The 25,973-nt window shown below is 35.4% G+C and overlaps 1 protein-coding gene across 3 annotated transcripts in view; it reads right to left on the bottom strand.

Annotated features, from left to right (window-relative positions):
- Positions 1-25,973, bottom strand: part of DMD (dystrophin) — a 1,135,346-nt gene that overhangs the window by 333,161 nt on the left and 776,212 nt on the right. For all 3 annotated transcript variants that reach the window (XM_056512754.1, XM_056512922.1, XM_056512842.1), the window contains 2 exons: positions 24,881-25,045; positions 2,792-2,893 (listed from right to left, as the gene is read on the bottom strand). In XM_056512754.1, coding sequence (XP_056368729.1) covers positions 2,792-2,893; positions 24,881-25,045 — 267 coding nt within the window. The remainder of the gene's footprint in view (positions 1-2,791; positions 2,894-24,880; positions 25,046-25,973) is intronic.

The raw sequence follows: 25,973 nt of genomic DNA on the forward strand, positions 1-25,973 counted from the left end.
ACTATGAGATAAGATTAAGTACGTGTCAATATAAATCCATGGGATTTAATTTACATTCAAAATACTATAATGAGAATATATTATAAAGGTTGCAAAGATAAGCAGCTAAACATTGGAAAATGCCAGAATAATTTTAACTATGAACATTATTTCAGATAAAGTGCACATAAATTGCAGGGATATCTCTAATTTTCTGGCACATACTGCTTTTGAGCACAGGAAAGGCTTGTGGTGAGAATAAGTCAATAGGACTTCTACTTCATTTATTGAAAATAATGGGAATATTTGTGGTGAATTAAGGAAATAATGGAGGAAAAAAAGCAAAGCTGCTGCCCCAGAGAACTAAATTATCTACAAATTTGTCAAGCAATGCTAGACAAATAATTAATGCTTTTAAAGAGGGCATGTAATTTTATCTTTTTTCTGTGCCATACACTGAACAAGAATTATGAGTCTAAATATTGAGTTGTTGCTTGCACTGTAAGTGATGTCCATATCCTTAACTGAATTAAGCAGGGTTCAGCCTAAATCAAGTATACCAGAGCAGCTCCAATTAAAGAAATTTCTAAAATTTTGAGTTCTTACCTTTGCATACTTGCTAATATCTTTCCAAAACCATCTTAATCTGTGTAGAAATTATTTTTGCTTCCACAAAATACCCTTTGTGTAGAAAATTATTTTGATTTTAATAACAAAGTCTATGTTGAAACATATAAATCGCAGACTGAGCTGAAAGTAACTCAGGAAGAATGATGACTGAAGGAAAACTACCTACACCATCAAGAAAGCAATTCAACAGTCCTGGCAGCATATAACCACTGCTTTATGACTTATTGCACTAGAAAGACATTGAACCAGAAATTAACTTCACAGGTTGCACAATTAAATGAACTACAGAATGTAAACAAGTAAAATGCACTAAAAATTAAATATGCACTAATCCACAAGTTACTCATTTCCTCATAGACACATCTTACCATTAACAAAACTACAACTCAAGGAACTTTATAATCTTTGGAGTAATCTTTTTCGAATAAATCTCGTAAAAAATTGGTGAGTTTCAGTCTTTGATATGAACACTTGAAATATATAGACAGTGTCTATTTGTGTGTCAGAATTTTGGGCTAAACAGAATAATTTCAACGTCATTTATACTTCTGTCATTCTTACATGAAACAAGTACTAGCTCTTCCTCTTGAAAATACCAGTATTCATTCTGAAATTCTTTATATGCAATTTTAAAAAATCTAGAAAGCCAAAACCTCTATCTTTCTGTTGTTTTGAGTGCTCTTCTTGTTAAAATGTAGAATAAGGTCACCAAAGATGGCAACTGAAGCCACACAAAATGAATAAATGCAGTTATTGGAGAATGATTCTGGTTCCATCATCCATTCAGTGTGTAGATGACATTTCAATTCCCAACAGAAATAGGGGTTTATTAGCCAAGGAAAACACCCAACAGAGTCTTGCTTCTGCCCACTCAAGATACCTTGAGTTTACTTTTTCTAGGATTTTATCATGTTTAGGAGAACTGATAATTAAAAATGGATATCCCCAAAGGGGATAATAACTCATAAGCATTTCTATTTAGGAAAGAAGACAAGAAACCAAATCATTCTTAAATATGTATTAATTTCTAAAGTGGATATCAGTTCATTCATGTGTTCCTGTGAATGGAGATCTGCTGGTGGATTTACAAGTAATTTGAGGAAATTTTGTAAAAGCAGGAAAATAATAATCCAACTATAGTGACTAAATAGAGACAGAAAAACAAGAAGTTCACTGTGGAGATCCCCTACAGACATCTTATCTTTTCTACCAATTGCGGTTTGGGTGCTGTACATTTTAAAAAGCTCTAAATGCAAAGTTTACTATCTCATTTCAGTCAGAAGCAATTGTAATTAGCGTAATCAATAAGCCACTATTACTGTTTCTGGGAACTTTTAATCATCATGTTTATAGAAACTTAATTAGCAGTTATAATACTAGAAACCAGACCAAGCTCTGGTTGTATGGTATTGACTAGTTTGGTCTCCTGCTTGAAAAGCAGTTGGACCAGAAATTGGAGGATGCTTGATGAGGAGTTCAAGATTCCACAGGATAGAAAATTACACTAGTCTCAATGAAGGTCCTCACAATTTTTAGGAAAAGCATTTAATATATCTCCTTATAACTCATTTGTACGCTGAGGAAAAAGATTCTCAGTACATTTTTCTAAAAGAGAAGTGCTGGGAGGCATAGCCTTCCAAACAATGTGTCCTCTGCTCCAAAACAGAATCAAGTCAGTCATTCTAGATAAAATTTGGCAGAGAAATTGAGTGAGAAAGTTCTACATTGCCATGTGTTCTTTCCTTCAAAATGAAAAAAAAAAAAAAAAAAAAAAAAAAGCAAAATACTTTGTTTATAACTTAACTCTTACCTTCTTCTAGAAAATTTGCTCATTTTCTTTTATCTGACAAATTTTTGAAGTGAAATTTAAAATAAAGGAATTTAAAAACAAGTTACATGTTGTCATTAAGTACATACCAAAAATTACATTTGCTTTCAGTGTGAATTACTCTTGAATGAGTAAAACAACCTTAATGTCAAAAACAATATTCCCATCACAATATGCAAGTTTTTTAGCTGGGAACATTACATTTATCCTGGCTATGCCACCACAGAACAGAACAAGTGCCATTTGCCAGGTTCTTTTATTGATTTTAAACAGAGCACATCAAGGACAAGTGTACAACAGGGGAAGCATAACCTATTACACAGTAATGGATATTGCTAAAGGTTGCTTCATTACCTTTACTGGATGAGTAGCTGGTTTTTCCTTATATAAATGACACCCTTTAGACAAAACCTCTTCCACATTCGGCTGTTTAGCCTGCACTGCTGCTTCAGTTTCCTGAAAAATACAACCACAAACAGTCTAGATTAACCATAGCATAAGCAGTAAGACTGAACAGTCTAACTTACTATTTTTAGTAACCTAAAATAGTCCTAAAAGTCCTAAAAGCTCTAAAACACTAGTAGACGAGTTTCTTCTCAGAATTGGTATGGGGGATACTGACAAGGATAATGACAGCTGAGGATAAAGAGGATCACCAGAAAAATCAATACCAAAGGGGGCTGGAAAAGAGTAATGCTATCAAAATAAACAGTGGTAGATCACTTCATCTTGAAGGTTTCAATAAAATGAATGAAAAGCTAGCCCAGATTCATAGTAAGAAAGACAGGCATAAGAAGCCTCATTTAAGAGGCTCTGTTGTTTTGTCTGTTTTACACTACCAGCTGATGAAAAGTACACTGGTTAACATTTTGTTCATACAATACGTGGCATTAAAACCGTCTAATGAGATGCAACAATGATACTGAGTTTAGAAAGATTAAAAATTTTAAAAGAGGACTGCAATTGTGAGTAAAGTAAATTGCAACTTAGCTAGTAACATCACTTACAGAAATTAATTAAAAGGAAAAGCACAGTAGTAGTGACAGTTCCTAAAGGTACAGGGAGACACCTACCATTAGCAACAACACTACTGAATTAACAACTACATATTCTCTAGCAATTTCTTTGTTAATCTGGAAAGGTGTAATACCCCTGCTAACATAAGGAAATTCCAAATAACCTCTTCCAAAATATAGCAGTTTCATTTTGTCAGGTACTGACCAAATAAATAATGGACAAAACTCTACAATCCAGATGAAAAAATAAACCAATTAACCAACCAACCAAAACAAACAAAAATCCAAACTTATTGAAAATTGTAAAAGAAAAGATAAACTACATCTGGAGTTCCAAGATTCAAGGTTTCTTTCATTTTTTTTCTAGCAATATAAGTGAAAAAATACTTGAGTTATCAAAATGTATTGGTTGGGGTCTTTTTATTTTCCTCTCTCTTCACCCACCTACTATATAGGTTGATTACCTTGTCCTAATCAGTATTGCTGACTACCCACTGACTCTCCAACTTAATTTTCTATCCACATTCTCAGTTATCATAAACTGTAGACAAGACTGTGTGCCAGGTATGTCACTATCTGAGCTAACACATAATTTTATTGGTGAAAATCTGCTGCTCTTTTTACTGCAATAAACGTGCTGAAATCTATGCAATTTTACGTCTCAAAAAGGGACCATTTTGCTTCTACGTTTAAACTCAACATATAATGTCTATACTGCTCCCTGAAACCTTACTTGCAAAACTTTATGGACAACCACTAAAAATAAAGGCTTAGTAAATTCAATCTTTCATCTTTCTTTTCAAATACTATTGGTAACAATAAATGAATTGAATTAAACCTTGTCTGATTTCTTGCAATGATATTTGAAACATGTTTCAATTTCATTTTTTTTAATTAAGCTTTTCAATGTTAATGAATTATAACTGTAAGGATTCATAGAGAATGAGCACTGAAAAGCAATTCACAGCAAAACTGGGATATTGAGGTGGGTGAGAGTTTATTAACCTTTTGATAAAACCCTCATTAAAGTCTTATTTTCTTTCTGTTTCAATACTGTGCTTTCTACTTCCCTATTCAGCACATAAAGAAAAAAATAATCAAGGAGTGTTAATGAAGAGGTAATTTTCTTCCTATCTTAATGAAAGCCAGGCATTTTAATAATTGTTATTTAGTTCTTGTTTCATTGTTGTTTTGGGGTTTTTGTTTTTTTTTTTCCTAAACCACGCCATCTGCAGTACATGGCCAATATTTTCTGTTGTATTATTCTACATGTGTCAAACACTCATCTTTTTATGACAGCATCAGTTATCATAACAAATTTTGTAGCAGAGAAATCACATTACAACTCCCTGTAGAGTCCAAGAATACCAAGAACATTGTGGATATGTCTATGCTGAGGATTTTACCTGCAGCATGAGTGTGCCTTTAAAATTGATGTCTCAATCCTCCCCTCTCACTGGACTTTGTTTTCCGCCATGGACTGGTCTAGGAGCACAGACAACATTTTATTTCAGGCTACAACCAGTGTGGAAGGTGTAATGTTTTGAATTGTTAAATCACTGATTCTTTCTGCTCTACAGTTTTCTGGAGTTACACGAAGTAACCGTACATAGTCTGATATTTCAAATTCGGTGGCCTTGACCTAAACCAAAATGCATTGTACAAATCTATCCAATGCAGCATGATGCTTCCTTTGAGATATGTAGGGCAATAAGAATAGAGGTAAGAGTTCAGGGAAAAAAGAGGTTCTCAATACTTTGGCATTCATTTGGACAGTGCTGAAATTAACAGGTATCTGTCAGAGCAGCAAATACTTTGATTGTCGCCCACTAATCCCAATATCAATTAAAAACATAACAAAATTATTTTAAATCAGTGCACATCTGACATGAAATTGCTGTAGTAACTTTGAGGGAGCTCTTTGCCCAGTTCTTTGCTTGATGGGATAGCCCCTTGATGAATCCTGCCCAGTGAACAAGTTTCCAGCAATTTCAAATCCATTTGCTAGGTGACACCCTATTAATAGGGTTGACAGGCAACAGAGTAGTTACAGGATTCTACTCCATCATTTAATTCCCTAAGAGAAGAAAATGGTAATGACCACAATATAGTCTCTGATGGCTTGTGCTCAAAAAAGAGCACAGTTATTATCTAGGCTGTGCAGGATCCAGCATATTCCCAGAGCAGAGCCTGACCTCTTGTCTTCATCACACGGGACAGGCTACTGCTAAAGCTAATAGGAATTGCAGATGCTCATTTCCATCAGTTTTTAAAGAATACCAAAGTCATATTTATTTTAAAGTCCGGATCCAGCTCTCATTCACACTCACATTGCTTGCTGTGGGAGGATGCAGAGCTGTCTCTGGGAGACAGAGCTGACTGCTGGAATTGCACAATTTATGAACTGCCTGGGAAGGCAATCTTAGTGCTGCTTCTGCTTTGGGTGATGAATATGCTAATTAAACTTTTCACACATATGGTAAATTAAAATACATCATCACTGGAAACTGCTGTTTCTCAAACATGTATAAACAAGAATCAGAGGCTACCTTTTTTTCCATGACGCACAATCTATGAATTTACAGTGGTGTTAAAATAGTGCATCCAAACTGATGAAAGCCTGCTGCTGAATAAACCACAGTGGCTTCTGCATTTCCAGCAACATGCCAATTCAACCCGCTGAACAAAGTTACAGGCTGAAAAAGTGGCAAGGACTTGTCTACAGCCCCATCTGGACTATGAAAGTCTATTGATATAGCTCAGAACTCAGAACATTCATATTCCCTAGCTGAAACCAATATATTGACTAAACCTCTGGTGTGTATGCCAGTGGGAGATAAAGTCTGATGGCTTGGCATATGTTATTTCAAGAGATGGAAACTATCCTAGCAGACACAGACAGGCTGTTTGACATACACTGCACATATATTAGGAGTACATGTCAACTACTTATAAATGTAATAGCAGCATTTTTGACTGAGTATTGGTCTATATTAAGAATCACGAGCAGTGGTTCACCTGCTCTGGTAACACTGGTAACACTTCTGGGATGAATTTCCCAAAGAGCTTACATGCTGTGGACATATTCTTTAGGAACAGTAGGAGAAGCTCAGAGTAATTAAACCTGTGTCTTCACGGTGAAATACAATGCAAAAATGGAATCCTAACTACAACCTTCAAATTAAAAAAATATATAACTTTGAAATTAATAAGGTGAGTTGTTTCAAAACCTCTTGCTGTTTCAAGTTGCTTCATGACCTCTTTTTAGCAGGATAGTACGTTAAATGAAAATTAAAGAAGAGAATTTATTAACAGGAAAAGAGAAGCACTAAGCAATTTCCCTCCACTGGTCAAGACAAGGCAGTGATGTGTAATAAGCAAATATAATAAATCTAAAATCTAAAACTATTTGGATGCTTTTAATTTCAAACAAACTTTTATGAAATAACCAGATATAAATCTCCATAGATATTTAACTTGATCATAGAAAACTACATTTAAATAGGTTTTTCTTGTAATTTAGATGCAGAAGAGAGTAACTTGTAATGAGAATTCTGAGAGGTGGATCTTCTTATTCATGCACATAGAATCATTCAGGTTGGAAAATACCTCCATGATCAAGTCCAAACTTTTGTAGCCTGAAGGTTTTTAGCTTTTTCATTTATTTGTAGCTTTGTAGATTTTTAATATATAGTTTTATAGTTTCTAGAACTTTCTTATCCTTTTTCATGCTTTAGAACAATAGTTTACTCTTTCTAACACATTATGTCACACTCTTGAAATTCTGTTTAGTCTTATTTTCAAGAAGAGAATTTCTAACAAGAACATCTTGTTTTGCACAGCCTATGAGAGACAAAACAAGAAACCCCTGAGACACTCCAAGGTGCCCAAGGGTGGATCACCAGGGTAACTGTTCTCCTATTGGGTGAACCTGCTAGATGGACTAATTAATTAACCTTTTAAAAATTGCAGAAATCCTATATTGCTTGCATGCTGCATTTGTGCACCTGAAAGCTTTCATTAAAGAACTGCTCTTCATATTATGACTTTAACACTATTTGGAGAAACTTTTCTTCTGATTCCAGGCAACACTTTGACCAAACACCCCACGTCAGCTAAGCCACAGCACAAAGTGCTTGGAATTTGAACATTTTGAACACTTCCAGGACTGGTGACTCCACCATTCCCCTGGGCAGCATATTCATCCCTGACCATTCTTTCAGTGCAAAAATTCTTCCTGATGTCCAGCCTGAACCTCCCCTGGCTCATCTTGAGACCATTTCCTCTTGTCCTGTCACTGGCTGCCTGGGAGAAGAGACAGACCCTTACATGGCTACACCTTTCTTTCAGATAGTTTGAGAGAGTGATAAGATCTTCCCTGAGCCTCTTTTTCTCCAGGTTGAGCACCCCCAGCTCCCCCAGCTGCTCCTCATCACACTTGTGCTCCAGACCCTTCCCCAGCTCCACTGCCCTTCTCTGGACTCCCTCCAGCCCCTCAATGCCTCTCTTGCAGTGAGGTGCCCAAAACTGGACACAGGATTTGAGGTGTGGCCTCACCAGTGCTGAGCACAGGGGACAATCCCTGCCCTGGTCCTGCTGCCACTCTGTTGCTGATCCAGGCCAGGTGCCATTGGCCTTCCTGGCCCCCTGGGCACACCTGGCTCATGTTCAGCTGCTGTTGACCAGCACCCCCGGGTCCTTTTTCCCCAGTCACCTTTCCAGCCACTCTTCCCCCAGCCTGCAGTTCTGCCTGGGGTTGTTGTGACCCCAGTGCAGGACCTGGCACTTGGCTTTGTTGAGACTCTGGCCTCAGCACATGGCTCCAGCCTGTCCAGATCCCTCTGCAGAGCCTTTCTGCTCTCCAGCACATCAGCACTCCTGCCCAACTCAGTGCTGTCTGCAAACTGCAAACATTTCCCCCTTTTAGACAAGTGCATTCCACCTCTCTCCAATAGAGCTGGTGCTGTATAAACTACCCCAAAAAGGCCAACATTTCCTCAATCTTTAAGCCATGCAGTGATCAGGTGAGTTCTCCTGGACCTTTCAGCATTCCTCCCTGCTACCAAAGGGATTGAGGGAAGCCATCTCTGCTCCTGTCCCTTGAACCAGTCATCCCAGGGCCATGAAGTCCTTTTTGAACTTCTTGTCAATGCTGACTTGGACAACCAGAAGTGGGTAATAATCAGAGTCCAGGGAGTCTCTAAATCATATTTCTTAATATCTCTTATCTGGACCCCAGGGAGACAAAAGACTTCTCTCTGGGATGGATCAGTTTGTATGCAGAGTTTTCAATTCCCCTAGGAAGGAGTAATCTACAACAACAAATATCCTTCTTTGTTAACAGCTGTAAATGTGAAATTCCAGCAAACATTCACACCTATCTTTAAAGTTACTATGCCCACACATTAAGGAAAAAGCTATAAATAAAAGGTGAGGGTTTTAGTGCCTTATTTTTTCCTCACACAGAAAGAAAAAAAAAAAAAAAAAAAAAAAGGCAGTAGATAGTAGATGGAATTCTAATTCTAAAAAAGTGACCTCATTTTTTTCCTTTGACTCAGCTCTGCATATTCCCATTCATGAAGCAGAATAACAAGCTAAACCACCACAAAGAAGAATGGTCAGAAGAGACTTAATTAAAGTACATCAAAGTTCAGCTACACCACAGTAAGCATCAGATCTTGATGGCAGGTCAGATAGTACAGTCAACAGCATTCTTGGGAGTCACTTTAGATATTTATACAATATTATTAGAATACATCCAAGATATGCTATAAACAGTTCTGTGGCCATCTTGAGTTGGAAACTAATCCACTGGGGGAAAAATGCAGTTGCCAGTATTTAAGCTTCCTGAATAAAGGCTTTAATCAATTTGGATAAAATTCAAGGAAAGGCAAGCTCTTACCGTTGTTCTTTTTTAGGTAACAGATTAAAAGGTTTGATAATTTTCTGAATATTTTAGTTATCTCCTATGTAGAAATAAACATTTCTGTAAACATCTGAATTACAGAATTTAAATAAACCTTCCTGTCTTAGGGATTTATGAAAAATGGTACAAAATAACACCCTGAAGTAATTCAATTTAAAGACCATTCCATTATTGGCCCATGTCAACACAGTGTAAAATTAGTTTATCACTAAAAATATTCTATAAGTAGTGGATAAACAGTTTTATGCACCTGCCTCTAAAAATGCCATTTTAATGATTAAATAAAATAATAATTCTTTCCCCATTACATTAACTGACTGATCTTTTAAATGTGTGAGAATAAAATTTGGTCTCAAGCCCATGTTAGAAGCTATCTCAATGTAGAAAAGAATATTGTGAGATACATTCTGCTTTTTAGAATAACACATGCAAATAAATGGCATCTGATTTTAATGAGAGTCTAGAAAATTGATACAACTATAAATTTGACCTATGTGGAAAATTTTTGAAATATTATGGAAAGGGAGCAATCCTTACACAGAAAAGACCAGTACATGAAGGACCTCTTTCCTCTAAAAGTACAATTCTAGAGTTCATAACTAGTTTGTAAACCTATGAGTGCAGCCTTTGTGTAGTTTGTAAAATATGCAGACACAATGTCTTTTAAAACTTGGTGTGTTTTTCATCATTCTGTTCCCTGCAATGTGTCTTACTCCTAGTACTGGAAAAGAGAAGGAAAGAAAAGAATAAGGAAATCCTTCACAAAGAAATTGAACTAAGAAGATCCTAAAATTTAACCCATGCAAAGCACCTGAAATTGCAAACCCTACCACTCTGCAGAGTGAAATGTTTTATCCAAAGCATGTTTTTCTGCTGGCTATCAGAAATTTGTGAGCTTCTTCTGTGCTTCTAGAGGAGATGAAATATAGCAATTTTTCCCACACAGAGAAATCGCTATCTATCCATTGCAGCTGTCTATCCTGAAAAGGAAATTTCCTGGAGGTATTGAAGACAGATGAAAATATTAGCTGTAAAGACATGACCTGCAGATACAGTATATGAAAAGAATTTGGCTATGGTGGTCATATACCAATAAAGCACAGTTAATTATCCAGCTGACTGTGAAAAGGTGCAGTCAGAAGAATTCTTTGAGTTTGGATGTGATTCAGAATATTTTATTTTGAGACTGGACAGGACACAGGATGAAATAGCTGCTCCTGATCCACCAAAACTGTAGATCTCTTATTTCCAGTGCAAAATAAAAAAGAGATAATGACAAACCCAAGAGAACTGACAGGGAAAAAGGAAATTTGGCAGAAAAACAAAATGAGAAATTTGCACAGAAAAATAAGGGAAGTCACAATAATTTTACTAGTTCTCTCTTAGTATTCTGTGTTCTTAGATGCTAAAGAATAGCAGCTTTGGAGGAAGAAAAGTTATTTAGATAGACACAGAAGCAGATATAGGGTACACCACAAGCCCCTTGACTGGCAAGTGAAATTTGGTGATAATTATAAAAATACAGAGTAATGAAAATTGTTTAGTTCTTCTTGTTGACAGAAGAGAGAAATCAGAATTTTTCTCTCTCATTGCACAAATTATGAAATTTTATTCAATAAACTGCTTCAAAAATAACTTGTGAGGGAAGCATTGACATTTTTATTTATTTTACCATCAAATTCTTGGTTGCTTATTATTATCTTTCTTAGGGCTTATCTGCAAATTTGCATTCTCTTTTCAAGTTTAGTAAGATAATCATGTTCAGAGGAGTTTCTGGCTACAAAAAGGAATTAGAAAAGAAATCAAAATCTGTTACTGGTCTAGCACTGGTTTGTTTATTATGACATGTTTTTAGATATACCCATCTTCTGGTATTAGTCTTTCATAATTTTAAAAGAATGTGCATGAGGATGTATTTCTACCATTTATCTTCCAACAGTTTCACTGGAAGGAATGGCAAAGACTGCTCCAGTATGTTACTTCAACAGCAGAAGCAGAGGTAGATTTCAGTAAATTGAATTTATGTTCTTATAGTATGGAAAGAATGCTGTTGGCTCATTTTCTACTGCCTGGTTTGCAAACGAAAATTAAAAAGTTATATCCACACTCTGAGCAGTGGCACCTTTTGTTTTAATTTCCATAAATAAGTATGTTATCAGAAGTTGATCCACTGATTTCATCCAGTGAAAAAGAAAATTCTTATTGCAAAGAATGAAAAGAACTAGTCAACTAATGCTATTCAGCAGAGCTCAGATTTACATGGATGTATTTGGCATAGCTGTGATGAACCTAGCTTTCCTCACAGCAGCCTGGATGGCACTATGTTTTGCATTTACAATGAAAACAGTGTTGATAACACAGTCATCTTTTAGCTGTTGCTGAGTAACACTGACACAAACTCAAAGCCTTCTCTTCTCAAGCTGCTCCACCAGCAAACAAGCTGGAGGTGCACAACAAACAGGGAGGGGACACGGTGGCAACAGCTGACCCCAGCTGACCAAAGGGATATCCCAGACCACACGACCTAATGCTTAGCAATAAAAGCTGTGGGGAAGGATGAAAGAGGCACATCTGGAGTAAAAGAGTCTGTCTTTCCAAGTAACTGTTACTTGTGAAGGAGGTCAGCTTTCCTGGAAATAGTTGAACACCTGCTTGCCCTTGGCAACTGGTAAATTAATTTGTTCTTTGTTTTGCTTGCAGGGGCAGGTTTTTTTTACCTGTTAAACTGTCTTTATCTCAACCCACCAGTTTCCTCATCTTTGCTCTTATGGTTCTTTTACCCATCCCACTGGGAAGGTAGGGATGGGGTGTGGGCAGGTGGTGAGCAAGCAGCTGTTGGGATGAGCTGCCTGCTATCATTAACTCACAACAACTGTTTAGAAAGTATTCCCCCCTGCTCTGCCAAGCATTTTGAAATGCAAAATTTTTCCTATGAAATGTATTGACTGTCATTATAACAGCATCTCACAGGAGTTGAGCTTTACAGCACTATGCCCAATGTCAAAGCTGCATTTACTTGGAAGTTTAACACAAAATCTGCAACAGGATTGAGCGATTTCCACATTATCACTATCATCATCATATCAGTATTATCACTATTATCATTATTTAATGTGAGAAAAAACTAAGAACACTTTAGGCATACATTTTTATTTTTACTTAAATCAGCAAGTAATAATCAAACCAATTTTTGCTCAAATATCAGCCAAAATAATATCATCCCAAATCAAACATTCAAGTAATTATAAGGTACCAAAAACTTGTATTGTTTCCAATGTACAAAAAACTATGAAGGCATACACTGCCTGTTTCTAATATTTATTGCATAGCAATCAATTCAAAGCAAATGAAGCCAAAGCTAATAGGACCTTGTGCAGCTGTAAGTACTCATTTGAATGAGCTCTTCTTCAGATTCCAGTATTTTAAATTGCTTGTGACCAGTAGAGAAAAAATATATAATCTTACAAAAGAAGAATTACTGTTTCATAAATAATGTGCTATTATCAGTAATATATCCAAGACCTTTCAATAACTATGTTTTGAAGAGACAGAATATATTCTGTTAAGAAAGGAACATATGAAAAAGATAATGAGAATGTTAGTGTTATTTTGTTGTGTAGAAGAGGAAATTTCTTATCTTAGAAAACCTAACTACACTGAAGCAAGCTACAGTTTTGGTATTAACTTATTATCTCTAGAGCCTTGGTTAACTGCCTTGTCATTTCTCTAAGTTTGCCTTTACATCTATTTGTTTGCTTATATTAAGCACACTTTGAAGAGTACCTGAGCTGTAATCAGTACTACAAAGAGGAAGCCAAAACCCAAACCTGAGGTACTAGCTCACTAACTTCTAATCAACTCACTCACACTTCTAAAAAACTTATGCTTTCAACAATGAAATCACATCTTGATTTATTATCCATTATTTCCAATAAAAACATCAAATACTTGATCACCTTTCAAAAATCTTTCCTTCCCTGAGATGCTGGGACAGTGTTTGCAATCTGTGCTTATGGCTGCAAAGTCTGTTGTATATTAAATTTGCAAGGATTACTCATTGGGAAAGCTTTACCATATTTTCACAATTCACTCACAGCTAATATTGTTTAATATTCTTGCAGTTGGAATAGATTTCTTCAGAAAGAGATTTGGACACACTATTTAAAATTTAAATGCTCAAAGCTCACAAAGAAAACATTGATCAGGTTGCTCCTCGAAGTCCCATTAGAAGATTTCAAAGAAGAGCCATAACTGATTTAGGCACAGAATATCAAGAATATATATATCAAGATATATTCATCAGAAGTTTTCCCAGTCTAGCCTTTTGTCAAATCAGGTGTTGATGCCAGAATATGAGACAGATCTCTGAGGTACATATTCCTAATGTGCTTTTACAGACAAATGACACTACTTCTTACTATATATAAAACTATAACTTTAAAAGTATGTTAGCAAAATGAAAAGGTAAAAGAACCAGTAAAGTGTTAAAATCAGACTTATCTGGGCCTAGATTGTCAAGAAAAAACTGAAAAATTATGACTGATGGACGAAAAATACAGCAACGTCCATTTGGCATTTTCATTCTCTCCTGTGGGGTAATTTTCTTTTATTTATCTAGAATTAGATTTGCTACTCCTCAGCCGTGCTCTTCTCTTCTGTTCTAACTTAAGGTTGTCAACTATATAATGAAGTGATTGACACAAGTAGACAGCCTTCTTATTGTCATTCAAAGGACAAAATTCAAACACATGTTAATTTTAAAAAAGGAAGAGTTATTTGGGTTTTTTTTGGGTTTTTTTTGTTTGTTTTTTTTTTTCTTTTCTTAAGGATGGTCAGTTTTTATCTGCCAAAAATGAACTTATTATGCTATTTAAAATATATGACGACTGACCACCACAGTGAGAAAACAGATATAAATTCTATACCCAGAGAGAGAATTTGAAGCAGTATAAGCAAAAATGAAGGCTGTATAAGCCTTAGAAAAGGATTCAAGTGCTGAGGAGTACAGGAGGAGTGAGTGATGACCCAGAGGTAAGGAAGGAGTAAAGGGAAAAGATTGGGACACTAAGTAAGCAGGGAGAAAGGACCATTGGGATTGCAAGAGGATTTGGACTCTAAGGTAGCTGGAAAATATAAAGTGATTTGTTATATTGTCTGGAGAGGATGATTCTAAAGGGTCAGTGTGGTTTTCAGTGAGCTGGCAGTAGAAACATGAATTTCTGCATTCTGCCAACTCACTTTCTATCCAGAAGTGTCATTTTGCCATCCATTCCTTAAATGGAACTTGCATTTCTGTCCATCCTGTCCATGTCCTCGTCATCTATGATAACCTAAATCTGTCACAATCACCCTGGAAAACTGTTTTCCAGGGGAAATGGCAGTGCTGAAATAAAGACCAGAAAGAATTCCCAGAAAGTGCAGGTTTAACCTCTTCCTATGGTTAGAAGGAGGTGTGATGGCTCCTAAGGCTTTCAACAGGTAGGAGGAGGAGGAGCAGGCACTACTGCCTCCCTCCTCTCTGTGCCCTCTCCCCATATCCTTCCTTCCATCCCACACATCCTGAGCTCTCCTGCAGAGGTAAGGAGCACCAGCTGCAGACGTTTGTTCAACATGAAGGATAGGGTTGTCTCTTCAGTTTGGAACTGAGCAGCTTCAGCTCATCTTTTAACAGCAGGAGAACTGGAATCAAGCTGAGCATCCCAGGCCATTTCATCCTAAAAAGAGTAAATCATTGCAGTGGCAAAGAATGTGTGAAAGTATTAAATGTAAATGAACCCCATGTAAATGCATGCAATGTAATATGCATATTACTAAAATGAAGTCCAGAAATGCAAAAGAAGAAAACCTAAGCACTGTTTACCTGAAGTATGCCTTTACTACAATGTGCACCTTTTTCAATCAGACAGAGAGGAGTTGGGTAAATATCAGTATTTTCATTTCTTTATAAGCAGTTTTATGTGCATTTTTTACATTTGCTGCCACTGGCCAAAAAGAACCCAAACCAACAACCAAAAAAAAAACAAAAAAAAAAAACAAAACAAAAAAAAAAAAAAAAAAAACCAAAAAAAAAAAAAAAAAAAATCAGAGGTAGAAAGAACCTTCTGTTTTATGTACACTTTGACCCAGACTAGTTAATGGTCTTTTTCCACTAATTTAAGATTAAGTCTATGGTCAAAAAATAATTACTGTTCAATTTCTTCTACAATATTTTTGTTCTTTCAAAATTTTGTATTTGAAGCAGGAATTCACTAAATAAAATGCCACTGCCTTAGAAACTTAGAATGTTTTGGATGGAAAAAAAGTTGAAAATGCTGTTAAATGAAGATAGCTTTTATTACTGATAGCAATCAGAGGAATTAGATACTTCTTTTCTAGGTTAACTAAAGTGTTTCTGGACTGCACAAGTGGGGAGCAAAAGAAAAACAAGTTTTATTATGCTAATTGAGCAGGGCTGAAAAAATCTATGAATTTAAATGTTTTTGAAGACAGACCGTTTGACTTTAAAAAATACCAACCCTTAGATTTTGAACACTAAATACCAAAGTAAATAATCCACAGTAACATCTAAACTTTATGAGCAACTAAAACTATATAAGCATTAGCTTATACGTGATATTTTCTTATCCTACTAGACAACATTTCATTCTTTACATATTTGGGGTTCTAAAATTATTTTTGGCTAACAGTATATTGTTAACTACATCACAACACAAAAAATAGCTTTACTATGTACATATTAGAAAGAAGTTGGGTTTTTTTGGCTCTAAAAAGTGCTTTTAACACCCACTGAAAGTATTTTTCTAAAGTCTTAGCACACCACAAATGTTACATGGACTACATTTAAAAAGTGCAATCTGACTGTAACAGATTGCAAAATGTTAATTTTATCTTAGTCACAGTTGCAGTAGGTTGTAATAAGAAAGCTTTTACTTTTCATCTGTCTTATCCAGTAATTTTGGTTTTTATATTCTTGTACTTAAGAAAACCCTATCATCCTCACTCTGCTCTTCAAAAACAACATGAATTTTACCATGCTTTGGAGTTTTCAGGGGTTCTTCCTGTAAACAAGACATCTGGGAATCTCTAATCAAAACTGTCAATGACTTGGGGTCCTGTCATACACAGAATCGGGATTTAACAGGACTATGAGGAAATAAATATTTAGAGGAAAAGCAAACTGGGAAAAATCAAGAAAAAAATATAGGTTAGATTTTCTGAAGGTATTTTCTTAAGCTGTCAATTAGAGCAGCATCATTTCCAAGATTCCCCTTTTTTTCTTGCAGCTGAAGTAAACAAATCTCAGCAGAACAGTCAGTAGGATGAAATAAAGGTCAGTATTTGCACAACTTCCTTGAGCCATAACTTTGGAGCTCCACGGATTGTTGATGCCGTAGGCAAAGCTGTTTCAAAGTGTAAAGTATTGGTCCACATCCACATGTTCAGAATAACATATCCCTAAAAGGTTTAAGTATATTAAATCTGGATGACTGGATAGGAATAAACACATTTCAAAGTGCTCATGTATGTCCTTAAATGTTCCATTAAGGAGACAACGCAGAAACGACTATAACTCCCACTATAGCAACATTTTCCACCTTCTTAGACTCTGATTATCTGATTTAGCAAAAAAACCCCTTGTGATTAAAGATAACCACATTATTATGAGGACCAAAAAAATAATTGCTTTGACTAGAATAATTACTTTTTGAACTAATACTAATTAGATACTCCATATTTGCTTTCTTGTCTTGAATTAGAACAACAGTACTGATAGCGAACAAACAGGGTTTAAGAAAGAACTTAATTACTGTCTATTAAAATAATATTGGACCTCTCTCTAGTTTGGCAAACAAAGCTGAAACAGAAAGATGGAGTTAAATAAACTCAGCTGAGGAAAAATGTGCAGGTTTTTAACTCAACCGTTGAGGTAATTTACGAGGAGATGTGGATGACTGTTCATACGTGGAAATTAGAAACGAGTCTTGGTTGGTTTCGTTTCATCTGGGGTTTTTTAATTATTATTTTTGAGAGAGGTGTGCTGCAGTTCAAGCAGAAAATAAGCCAGAAAACGGAAAGATGACTTTATAAAGCAGGTCTGACTGGATGACCAGAGTAATATCTTCTGACCTTTACACTGAACCAACTGTACCAATTCTATGAATATCTCAGACAGAACACATTGGTGGTTGTTCACAGTCAGCTGCAGGGTTGCCATACTGCATGCAAGACTTGTAATTGTTTCTGAATAAATGTTTCATATAACATTTTAATAGCCTAGCAATATTTGCAGGCTTGTTTTAGGGCTCTTTAATATTAATATTTTTGGCAAAAAAAAAAATACTACCTAGCAAAATGTTGTCAGTGATGTCTAGATTAAAAGGGAAGGTGGAGACCATCCTCTTAGAAGTTCATGGATGTCCACACGACAGTAACTGCTACACAGCTTTTTCTGATGTTAGATCTACTATCTCTTGCTGTTAAATGGATATCCCATACATTTCTAGCTCAAAATACTGCCAAAGTACCTTGGGAAATGTTTATCAAAATACTATGAAATTGCCACAGACTTGAAAAAAGCAAGGCTAACCTTAGAGAGCCCAAGAAGCAAGGCAAAAATTGGAGATAGTGCTGTTTGGGTCAAGCAAATCTGATAATATTAAATAAAACTTCCTCATGTCAAAATTCCTTCACGGACAGACAGTATTTCATATCACCCATAATATCCTGCAGGGCCTCAGCTTTATGCTAAGAGGATATGGTTGCATTAAGAGTTGAAAAGCAGCCATCACTTCCTAAAATTCAGGGTTACTTACACAAATAAAAATTGTGGCAATGCAACCAGCAAAACTATGACATTTGAATGTGCAGGAGTCAGAAAATGCACATCTTTAGCTGTGTATTTTCACAGACAGAGAAGAAAAATGGCTATGAAAATTACAGCTGATCAACATAAAATGGAAGGACCAGGAAAATCAGGGCATTACATAGTCAATAGCACTGAGAGAAGTTACTGATTGAAAAAAATACCAGTATGTAAAAAACAATCACATAGTAAGAGCTGAACTTCAGCATGTCATTGGTGAAAGGTTCTCCTGCCATGGCTGCATCCACTGACTGTGGATGAGCCTAGCTTTTTGTGGCTATAACACCCATAGCTGAGACACCAGCGATGGCAGAAGCTGCATCATAAACAGAGCTGTTCTGCTAGTACTTCAATCTTTTTCTGTGCTATAATGTAAACAACTGTTGTACTATTTCCTTGGCACTATTTTTTAAAATTGGGAATTCATGATGATAATACCTAAGTTTGTGAAACATGAATACTAAATCATGCAAATTAGCTATCAGAATGAGGGTAAACCCAGGTCAAAGAATGAACTCAGACAGAGTCATGGTGTGAAGCTTGGGAAACCAGACTTGTAAAAGACACAATATGAAATGCATTTTACATGCATGACAAGCTGGTACACTGCAAACTTTGAAGTGTTCCAGTGTTCACAAGTAGCAGAGGAGTCAAGACTTTCTTACAGATGTAGATATCATGCCTTCCCCATGCAGTCTACATATTATGCTATTATTGGAAATGATCACATCAATGTGGTAACAGAAATATTCAACATAAAGAACAAAGATCTATCCTAATACTTTAAATTTGTAACCTGCAAATATGCATTTTAATATTGTTTGGATAGTTTCTTAAATTTAAAAAAAATATATATAATTTTTTTTTTTGACAGTTTCTAGAAGAAAACTTTAATTAAGGATGAAAATAATGAGTGAGGCAAACACTGTTACAGAGGCTTTCTAGATCCTGAGAATGAAGAAATCTTTCTCTACTCTTACTCAATATATAAATTTCTTATGTATTGAGAAATTAGTTATTAAAACTCAAGTGTGATTTTTGACACCACTGCTAAAAATGATTGTGCTTAACTGAGGGTGCAGGTCCTCATTGTGGCACTACAGCCTCTAAATTGTGGTCAAGAAAATTAAGAATACAAATCATAATGGCATAAAATATATTAGAGTTTACTGAGCCATATGTAATTCTTTGAAGTAAGTGTAGAGTTATGATAGCAGAATGAGCTGAAAGAAAAAAAAAATCAGCAGGGAATGTATTTTATAGTAAATGCTGTTGCATAGTGCAATATGCTTTCTGGGACTGAATATCTTAAAAGTTTGTTTCTACAATTTGTGATCGCATTTTTCTTAACTTTTTTGTCAGCTTTTTAAACTGACATTTGTACATGCTTAAGAAGCTGAGGTGTTGGCCAAAGCCTCAAATGACACAGAGCATTCCAGAGACTGTAGGACTACAAATCACCCAGTATGTTCCTTGGTCACCTTAAAGTCTTCCTCCACACAGGTGACCAAGGAAGATGCTGGACTTGTCCAATCTCTTTATGTCTGCATCTTCTGTCCTTCTGTTTTCTAATTGCATTACTGTGAAGTAGGAAAGAGTCCGTCCCTTTATGTATATTTGCACTGAATTTAGGATTCAAGTCTAGGGAACAACAGATTAAGAATCTGGAACCATGAACTACTTAGCCAATGAACAATAATTCCTTTGGTTGCAAGAGTCTTTAAATAGTGAAAAGTTTTAAGTGAATGTGGGACCCCCACCATCAAGATGCCCAGGGTGAAGGAAGACCAACAGAACACTTGGATCCATGAGTGGTGCCTATCTTCTGCTTAACCCATCTCCGTCTCCTCCCCTCTCTCTCTCTCCCCCCCTCCCCTCTTTTCTATTTCATTCTATCTCTCTACCTCACATTTTACAGTTAAATAAAATCTGGATTATTGACTTGATCATGTTTGCACCTTAATTTGGGTAGAGACTTAACAACTTAACAACTCTTATTTTCTAGTTTTTTTAAACTAATTTTCACACTTCCCTCATTTTTTATGTGGTGACAGAAGTAATGAACTAAAAAGGGAGAGGGTATATGCCCAAGTTATTCAGCATAACTACCCACACCATTAAACTGGGAGCTTTGCCTCTGACATGGGACAAACTTCAAGGTCTGAGGCAATGCCCAGGCATGGTCAGGGATTAGCATCAGCCACAGATGCAGCAACAGGCACTTTGGATTCAACTGTGCTTTGGGGGAGTTGGGATTGGTGCTGAAAGGATGCACGCTGTGCTGCACAAATTAACCTGTAGGCTAAAAAATTGTCCTGGGCACTTTGTAATTACCAATGGACAGGTAGTTTTAAGAGCTATGGGAGGGATTTTAATTGCCCTACCTGTCACCAAGCCCAATTATGCATTATATCTTCAAAGTCTTACTTTGTGAAGTTCTCTGTAACAAACAACATGTAATAATTTCGCCTTTGGCTGCACCTTTTTCACTCTCATAGAATTACTTTTCTGCCACCATTAAAGGTTAACACTGCTGGAGATTTTATTTAATTTTTCTTCTAAGTAAATTTAAGGGACTTCTCATCTATTTTTAATAGCTGATTTTTGCAGGTGAAAGAAAGGTATGAGCTTTTAAACTGGTATTAATTCACAGAAATTGAAAGTTATTGATGTGAGATGTGAAAGTGAAATTCCCAGATATTCTCCTTTATATACTTATTATGCATGTATTATATAGACCAATATTATTTAAAAGGTTAGATCAGATTATCTGAAAAGGACCTGCATTTATTATACCCTTTGATTTATGGAAGAAAATACAATGATAGTTATCAGATTATAGTTGCATGTCAGAAGCAAAGGTTGTTATGATTTTGAGAGAAAGAAATCATTGTATTTTTGGAAAATTCTTTCAGAATATTGATAACTGGTATTTTAGACACACTTTAGTTTGTGTATGGAGTTTAAATTACAGCTACCACAAATTTCTGTAATTTATATTTCCTAAATATAATTAAAAATGCAAGAAACTTGCTTTAAAACAGGCCTGTTACTTCAACATAATGTTGCTGACATTATGACACTCCAGCCATCCTTTTAAAATAAACACATATCCATCCTTCTACCTATCCAATCCCACATTCTCTAATCATTTATTTCAACCTGCTTCTGAGGTCAGAAAATTTATAACACTCAATATTTTGTGGCTTTTAGAAATGAATATCCTTACAATACTTAAAGTTTATACCTACTACGGTTAATTTTGAAATTCTTTCCCTGAGAAAACAAGTTAAAAAACAAAAGAGTTGGGAGAGGACTTAATAGCTGGGGATAAAGGAGAACTTTACTTTGCAGGCTTAATAATAGTATGGAGAACATTGACAGAAATTTCATAAAAGACAATGTCTCAAAAGAAATTAGAATTAAAATTTGCAAGCCATTATGTCAAATCCTATAATCAAAATAGTCTGGTTTTCCTGAGTACTTAAATGAACCAGGTCTTTTTCACCCCAGTGCTATATTTACAAGTGTGATGGTCAGTTTTAAACTTCTTCTTCATAGCGTGCAAGCTTTTAGACTGTCCAAAAAGATTCTTTGTAAGATTTTGCATCCAGTCTCTTTTCTAAGAGTATTATCCCTATGCTTTTCATTCTACTAGGTGATCATATGTGGGAGTCCAGAGTATTCCTCTGGCTTCCCTGGAAGGTTTAAGACCCCTCTGGCGGGGTCCCCAAAGACCCTCGAATGAGACCCAGGTGTCTCAGGGGCTGGATTTAGCTCCTTGGAACAATTTACCAACATTGAGAGAAGAAATGCAAGCTGCAAAAATAAATAGAGTGTAAATTAGACTGTTAGAATGTAGAATTAGCAGATTTCTAGAATGTTTGTGATAAGGGACATGTGACCAACATGGAGAATTGGGGGTGTGGATACCTCTTCCTCCTTCTTCTCCGTGTCATCCATGCTGGGTGACACGCTGGCACTTTTAGATTGGATAAAAACAGAGCTGGACCATGTAACAAGATTGTATTGTATTGGGAGTCATTTGTAAATACCTAGTACGTAGTTTAGACTATAAAAGATAAGTCCTGCCTCTGCCAGGCAGATTCTGCCATGGACGTCTGGCGAGCAGACTGCTGTTCGCTGGACAAAGCATTCCTGAGATAAGCAACAATAAACAACCATGAAAACCTCTAAGAACAGCCTCCTGCAGTCTCTCATTGATGGGCATTGGAAAGAGCTGGGGTCCAGACTACCTACATGTCCTCCAGAGGTGATCTCACGTCTAAAGAAATACCTCGGGATGTGACAATCATAAGTGTTACTCTTGTATCTGAGGAGTTATGAAATCCCATAGGAGATACTTTAGTGTTCTTTGGATATTGGTGAAGGCATTAAAATGATTGTAGAATAAATGTTGAATATTTATGCAGCATCTGGGAATACCAGAGAAAAAGACACATACTTTCCTTAGGCATGATACACACCCTTACTTTTTTAAGATACACATCCTTACTTTTTTAATGGTACCATGAGCCATAGCAATTTAAATTAATTTAAATTGCAATTAGGATAGCAATTTAAAAATATACATAAATATAAACATTTCAACAATGATTTCAGAGGGTGTATCTCTCCAGGCTTGACCCAATGTAGGACAGACAGCATTTTAGCATGGGTCTGAATGTTTGAAGTTGAGTGCAAATTTGAACACTGTCAAGAATAGGCTGCTTTCCTAAATTATATCTACTCATTCTTAATGTGTTTTGTAATTACTAATGGTTTTACTCCGCTTAAACTTAAAAAAGGATATAATCTGTCTTCAGAGATAATTAATAAAGAGTCTTAAACACAAAAGTTTCTCTCTATCAAAAAACCCTGCAGTCTGGATAAACCTAATTCAACGTCTTAAAGTTAAATCTATGTCTTTTAAAAGCAATCCACATAAGTAACATACAGATAAGAAGCAAATATGCTTCATATAATTACAATCCTTATAATAATAGTAGTCCTTACAATCCTTAAAGTCCTTATCATCACAACTAAGTGATCTACAACCAAAACTGGTCAACCTTTTCCTTTATCCTTTAGGAAAGTGATATAAATTTATCTGTGAAAGAAATATGGTGGAGTCCTTCACAGAGAGAAAAGATATTTGAATTTCTTTGGAGCTCTTCATTGTTTCTTCACTTCTCAGGGCATGATTTCCTTCCTCCATTTCAGGACTAGAGATTTTTTTTTTTCCTCCTGTTCTTTCAAATATTTTTCAGAAATATTCTAGTCACATCACCACAAGATGGAAGAGCCAAGATGAACATTTCACTCACAATAAGTATGGAAAACAATAATCCTATAATCTGTAGAAATTTAGCCCTATTTTCATTTTATATAAATTTCAATGGTGAAATAATTTTAGAAATAAAGGGACAAAATAGAAAAAAAATATGAATCATTTAATAAATTTTGTTAAACTACAGAAGATAAGGACTTGTAGTTTTCTTGAAACCAAAATTCCATCACTCATTCAGTACATATAATGTCACTTGCAAAAACCTACATAAATTTTATCTTTCAGAAAGGAAATGAATGCCATTGTGAACTCATTCTGTCAACTATAGGACTTCAGGTTCAGTGTTTTATATAGTACAATTGTATGGCTTAAAAATGTCTTGCATTAAACCACCTCCTTAGCAGAAAATAAGTTAGAGTAAACTTAATAAACATGCTTTGCAAAATGATACATCTTCAGGAACAGGTATTGTTCTATTTCATGCAAGACAAGAAAGGCTTTGAATATTTTTTTTTTTATTTTCCAATAAAAATTGCACCATCAAATTGATACAAAACAAAACTCAATGTCTTCTCCTTGATCTTCACCTATGGGAACAAGATGATGAGCTACTAAAAATTATAACCTCAGAGATTTCAATTATCTGTTATCCTTTAAATATTTCCTCAGTTTATTTGAAGACCATATATGCATAGATAAAAGGAAAGGCCAAAAGGTCTAAGTATACACCCAGCAGACCAGTTGATTCCAGACAACATTTTTCAGCCTTAATTCCTCTGGCCTCAGAGGAACCCATATACAGGCATCTTTTTTGTACTTAAATATAAATATATATCAAAGATCATATAACAAATATTTTTCTCATAGTTATTAGATAATCTCCTTTACTGATTCCAGAGTGTTACCTGTGCAGTTAAATAGCTTTCCTTGCAATATCAGAATTGCATTATGGTCCTAAATATTCTGATTTTCATGCAGTCATGATAGCTTCAGTGAAATAGCTTTAGTGGTTCAACACTGATATTATGAATATTAGTTCACTTTATATTAAAATTTGGTACATTGACTTCTAGGACTATTGTTTCATGTACCTAATATGGCAAAAATAATTGGTTATACTTACAGATCATCTTGGAACCATTAGTTCTCATCTGCCCTCTCACTAGAAACCATTCAGCAGAAAAGAATAAAAAGGTTTGCTTAATTCATAGAGCTTTGAACTTCTGGGAACTGTTGCTGACTTCTGCCTCAAAGTTACATCATTAATAAACATAATAGAGCTGATGCTGCAACTGAATTCTTGACCACTAAATACTCAAATGCTTTTTTAAAATGCAGGAAAATTTACCTTAATATCAAAGGCTCCTGGCTGCCCCACTTTGTTGTAAAGCTCTAGTTGGTTCTTGACAGGCGTTACCCACAATATCACCTGATTTAGTTGCTGATCGAGTTCAACAAAATCCTTTAGCAGAATCTCTATTTCTTTTTGTTTTTCTGGAAGATCTTTGGACACCTGAAAAAATACCAGAAGCCATTGTTTTAGTGAAAAAAACCACAAACAAACTACAAAACATTTTAATGCTACACATATATAAATTTATATAGAAAGTTAAAATACAATTTTTATATACTTGAAGAAGGGAAGGAGAGAGTAGGCCCAAGAATCAAATTATTATGGCAGGTATCTTGCAATTCAGTTGAAACAGTCTGCCCTAAAAAAACTCAGCAAAAAACAAAACACACATACAGAAACCTAAAATAAAATTTTAAAAAATTCAAATCTTACCATCAAGCTTTTCAGTATTTTTAGTAAAAAAAAAAAAATAAAAAAAAAATAAATAAAATAAAAATCAACACAAAAAAACACCAAGTAATTTTGGTATACTAAAACACTAAAGTGTTTTAAAGCTCAATTTTTAATCCAGAAAAAAATCGAAAACATGAAATTGATCATTTGAATTGTAGCTAACCTTTCTTGACATCTTGAATACAAATAGTTATAAGCATGTGCTTTCTTATAAGGTGTTTAGAGTTGCCAGTTGGATCCCTATATGCATAAACAGATGCACATGGTGAAGAAAAACAACGAAGAAATGAATCATCAATTCAGGTCAGGCAACTTGCTTTTCTGATTTATATTCAAAGCAGTCAGATTTTAAACTAAACACATTCTTCTATGCCAACAATATTAGAAATTAAGAATCAGTGAATGGCACAGCTCAAATTCAGCTCTGAAGCACTTGGAGAAAAATGTAGGAACAAGCTGGCAATAAATCAGCCAACACAAAGCTCCATGCTGTCCTTCCCAGACTGTTTTCTATAGCTAGAGAGGTGAGGTGTCACAATGCTGCACAATGGGCAACATTGCAAACATACACTAGGGGAGAAACCATCTGTACTTTACAAAAAAATAAAAGAAAAAAAATAAGAAATAGAAAAAA

This window comes from Oenanthe melanoleuca, chromosome 1 (assembly GCF_029582105.1).
Source record: "Oenanthe melanoleuca isolate GR-GAL-2019-014 chromosome 1, OMel1.0, whole genome shotgun sequence".
NCBI classification, from domain to species: Eukaryota; Metazoa; Chordata; class Aves; order Passeriformes; family Muscicapidae; genus Oenanthe; species Oenanthe melanoleuca.